The sequence below is a fragment of the Egretta garzetta genome, unplaced genomic scaffold (assembly GCF_000687185.1).
Source record: "Egretta garzetta isolate BGI_Z169 unplaced genomic scaffold, ASM68718v1 scaffold325, whole genome shotgun sequence".
In the NCBI taxonomy this organism is placed as follows: Eukaryota; Metazoa; Chordata; class Aves; order Pelecaniformes; family Ardeidae; genus Egretta; species Egretta garzetta.
Genome location: NW_009259833.1, coordinates 2,399,258 through 2,403,803, shown reverse-complemented (window position 1 = coordinate 2,403,803; position 4,546 = coordinate 2,399,258). Strand labels below are relative to the sequence as shown.

The 4,546-nt window shown below is 54.7% G+C and overlaps 1 protein-coding gene across 1 annotated transcript in view; it reads left to right on the top strand.

Moving 5' to 3' along the window:
• Nucleotides 1-88: 88 nt before the first annotated feature.
• Nucleotides 89-4,546, top strand: part of CTSB (cathepsin B) — a 7,386-nt gene continuing 2,928 nt past the window's right edge. Inside the window, exons 1-6 of the mRNA XM_009639918.2 lie at nt 89-360; nt 1,799-1,953; nt 2,517-2,602; nt 3,004-3,118; nt 3,458-3,576; nt 4,214-4,299. Of these exons, the coding sequence (XP_009638213.2) occupies nt 342-360; nt 1,799-1,953; nt 2,517-2,602; nt 3,004-3,118; nt 3,458-3,576; nt 4,214-4,299 (580 nt within the window). The 5' untranslated portion in view covers nt 89-341. The remainder of the gene's footprint in view (nt 361-1,798; nt 1,954-2,516; nt 2,603-3,003; nt 3,119-3,457; nt 3,577-4,213; nt 4,300-4,546) is intronic.

Here is a 4,546-nt window from a genome sequence, read left to right as displayed (position 1 = left end):
CCTGCTGAAAACGGAAGCGTATCAGGTGGCTTCTGGGCTCAAAACCGCCTCCCTTCTCTGCTACAGAAAATATAAAGTTGACTGCAGGAAGTACGGGGGGGGTTGGGTTTTGGTTTTTTTATGGTAAAGATTTGCCATTAGAAAAGGTGCTTCAGCGCAGGCCGGTCACCTATAGGCTTCCTACAGCCACGCCGAAGGGGCAGAAGGCAAAAGCCACGCTAGCCTTAGAAATATATATTTATTTTTCTGGACGTAACCTCCTTGCTGCTGTGTAAGCAGGGGGGCACGGCGGGGACAGCGAGTCCCTTGTCTGGGAGAAACCTCGAAGCAAGCAAATCCCCATGAAACCCCTTCGAAGAGGTGAGATTTCAGGCTGGGAGGACCCGTGGTGCTGCCGAAACCCAACTCGCTTTTGGGCTGAGCGTCCTGCTTGAAAGCGTGGAGTGTGGGAAGGGAAATGAAAAAAAAAAAAAAGCCACTTTATACGGTTAGATGCAGGCGCCTGGGCTTATGGCTGGCAGAAAGTAGGACACTCCTGCTGGGTTTTCTTCTCGGGAAAAGCTAAACTTGGCTGTGAGTGGGTGGAGGCAGCCTGCATGGAAATGCCTGCGTGCCCCCCCATCCCCTGTGCCGGCCCGGCAAGCTCTGCTCGGGTGTATTTGCCCAGAAGGGTTTAAGCCCAAGCTTGCAAAGGTGATTACACGTTCAGCTCGCTGAGATGAGTAGGAATTAGAGCCTAAATAACTCTGCTGTCCAGGCTGCGGTAGAGTATCCCGAGCTTCTCGCCAAGATCGGAGCTCGGTGGGGTGGACGTGGGGTTGGTGGAAGGGGAGCCAGGAGGATTTTGGAGGTTGCAGAGGTCCGGCAGCTCACGGCCTGGCTGTGTGTCCGAGTCAGGCGTAGGGATGTGGAGCAAGTGGTGGCTGCTGGCATTGGGGGTTAAACTGGAGTGGGGCAATTTAATGTGAATTAGGCTAAAGGAAGCAGGAGAGCAGAGAAACCACCGAGCCCTGGAGCATCTCTGGGCTGGGCGATGCTTGGGCTCCTGCGTGGGAAGCTGTGGTTTGTTCTTGCCGTGCTCCTGGATTTCCCCAGCGTCTCTGCTCCCCAAATTGGGACTTTCCTGGTGCCCTGTGCCAAGGGACGCAGCTTCACAGCCTCCCTCGTGAAAGGCCCCGGGGGGGGGGGAGCACAGCCAGGAGCCACAGGCAGCTCCGGTGTGTGGGGACCCCCACCTCTGCATGAGCAGGGGGTCGCTACCCCAGGGCTGTGACCCCGATCAGGTTCCCCAGGGCAATGGACTGGCCGAAATGAGGCCATAAAGTCCAAAAAAATGTGATTTGGAGTGGTATCTTCAAAGGGAAGAGCAGTGTGCTAGGGAAGGGGCTAGCAAGTCCTTGGGGCTGCAGTTTGGTGGGGGGGGCGGTTTGGTTACCTATTCCTTCTCCTCCTCCTTATCCTCCAGTGCTCTGGAAGTAAACACAGCTTTTAATACTCTCCAAATTCGATCCTTTGGATCTGCTTCAAAAGAGACTTTCCTGCCGCTACTAATCCCGCAGCGGTCGACCGCCGAACAGGGTTGCCTTGTCCGTTTTCTCCTGAGCTGCGGGAGGGAGGGTTGTTGGTCTGCTCCTGCGTCTCTCCTGACCTTTGGGGTAAATCGGGATCGGGAGGGACTTCGTGCAGCCACGTGTGTTATCCTCCCGTGTGGTGCTGCAGCGGTCCTTCTGCCAAGCCCTTGTTCACGGTCCAAGCCAGCTTTGGGAAGGTTTCCAATGATGCCCAAATCTGGCTGCAGGTGGTGGAGTGTCCCATTCCGTAGCCAAGATGTGGCTGTCTGTCTCCGTCCTGTGTGTCCTGGTGGCCTTCGCCAATGCTCGCAGCATTCCTTACTACCCTCCCCTCTCCAGCGACTTGGTCAACCACATAAACAAGCTCAACACCACCTGGAAGGTGAGTACTGGGTTGCTTTTTAGGGGGTTGGGTTTTTTGTTTGTCTTTTTTTTTTGTTTTGGATGCATTGATCAACAATGTTGATCTCTCTGTGGGACTCGGTAGCTGAGCTTTGGGAGTCTCACCACGGTGGTTGCATCAAATCAGCCTTGGTCCCAGTTGACTTCTCCAGTGAGTTGATGCCGTTGGGGATTGCTGCAGTGATGGTGACCGTGCAGCTTCTTCTTTTTGGAGCTGAGCACTGATGAACTCATAGCCTAGGAGCAATGCCGAGAGGAGACAAGTGTCGAGCTGTATTGGTGACCTGGCCAAACCCACCTCGGCCAGGCTGCTGTGGCCAAAGCCTAGAGTTGGGCCTTAGCTTACTGGTGCTGCGGATGCACAGATCATGGAAGGGGCCATGTTCTGTGTCTGTAGGTAGCTTGGCTCTTGGCCCCTGGGTTTTATAGCAGGTGTCAGACACCGGTTGGGTTTGAGGGAGGTCTGGAGCATCAGGGCTGGTCCCAGCGATGCACTTGATGGCTATGGAGAGTCGTGTCCCATCTCTCTGTGTCTCTTCCCAGGCAGGGCACAACTTCCACAACACTGACATGAGCTATGTGAAGAAACTCTGCGGCACCTTCCTGGGTGGGCCCAAGCTCCCCGAGAGGTGAGTGCTGGGAGAAGAAGATGAGGGCCCTGTAAAAGCTTGCGTGGGTGCTCCTGGTGTGTCCAGAGTGGGTGGGGGTCTCTCCTGGCAGACTGTGAGCGAGGGTCCCCTGGGTGGACATCTTGCATGGAATTAGGGACAGAAGCATGCGTGAGGGGGATGGTCTATCTTCCGTCCTGCCAGATACTTGACCAGTTGTGTAATTTGCGCTCCTTGAAACTTCAAACACTGGAGGAGCTGCTGACCTGGTCCGAGGACTGCAGAAGTATTTATTCTCCTTCAGTAAAACAACAAGATTGCTTGTCCTCCGGGTCGCCTTCAGGGGAGCTTGGAGAGTCCCGTGCACCCAGTCCCGTGACATTGGTGTTCCTGTAACAGGACTTCCCTCTTCTTGCTTGCAGGGTCGATTTTGCTGCAGACGTGGAGCTGCCCGATAACTTCGACTCGCGGACGCAGTGGCCTAACTGTCCCACCATCAACGAGATAAGAGACCAAGGCTCTTGCGGCTCTTGCTGGGTAAGAGCAAGAGCAGTTTAAGGTCGTGTGTGTCGATACAGAGTTTGCTGGGCAAAAAAAAAAACCCAACAGTGCTGTTGAGCTTGCCGCTGAACTGCATAAATGGGGGGACGTGGGGGATCCTGCAGTGTCTGAGCTTCTCGGTGGGCTTCTGCCAGCCAGGCTCATGCTGGCTCCACTCATTCATAGAATCATAGAATCGCTTTGGTTGGAAAAGACCTTTAAGATCATCAAGTCCAACTGTTAACCTAACCTAACCCTGCTGTCCCAGCTTGCCTGGTTTCTTTCCCCTGGCCAGTTCTAATGGTCTTTGCGTGGGTTTTTGGGGGCTGCTTGCAGGCTTTTGGTGCCGTAGAAGCGATTTCGGACAGAACCTGCATTCACACGAACGCCAAAGTGAGCGTGGAGGTCTCGGCAGAGGACTTGCTGTCGTGCTGTGGCTTCGAGTGCGGCATGGGGTGAGCTGCTCTTGGCTTTTCTGCTCTTAGAAGCTGGGTGGGAGGAGTGGGGGGGACAACCCCAAGATGCCCTGTCTTCCTAGTCCCCCTAATGAGCAGGAAGCCCCACCAGAGGTTTGAGCTGTAGATGCTGGAGTTAGGTGGGAAGACAAAGATGATCGCATGGACTGAAAGTCCCTCTGGGCCACGTCCTGCCCCCAGCAGTAGCTGGATGATGATGGATCATGTCGGGAGGGCAAACGCATATCAATGCTTTCCCATACGTAGTTGGCAGCTGCCGAAGCCAAAGGATGGATTTTTTATTAGCCCCAAGGCCTTGGATTTCAGGCACAAGCCTTTTGCCTGTGGCTTTTGCAGTTGTTGAGAAGTTGGGTCTCTGAGTTGTGTGGCTTCTTCAGCTCCTGGACTTGGTTAGGAGCCTCCGAGGCAAGGAGACACCAGTGCTTTGGGACTTGGAGGCATGGGTGCTCCTAGCTCCTTCTTTCCCCAAGGCTTCAGTGTTTCAAAGCCCAGAAGTCCTGGGGAAGGAAGGGACAGACTTAAAAAGGTTCAACGGGCTGAAAGCTTCCCTTCAGCTGCCCAAAGCTGGGTATGGCTCTGAACGGGCTGGAGCTGGAACTGCTGCCTCTTTTTCCAGGTGCAATGGTGGTTACCCCTCTGGTGCATGGAGGTACTGGACAGAGAAGGGCCTCGTGTCTGGCGGTCTCTACAATTCCCATGTGGGTAAGTGCTGCCAGGTACCCTTGTGAAAGCAAAGAGGAACATCTCGGCTTGGTTTACAGGTTTGTGTCCTTCAAGGTGCTTTTCTTCTGGTCTGCATCCCTGTGGCTGCTCCCTCCTTCAGGTTTGGGCTCAAAACCACCTCTGCTATCCCAGCTGGCTGCTCCTGTCCCCATGGCTTCTGGTCACCCCTTTGGGACAAGTGTCCCTGAGCAGCACCTAGTGGCAGGAGACCCATCCAGAAAAGGGA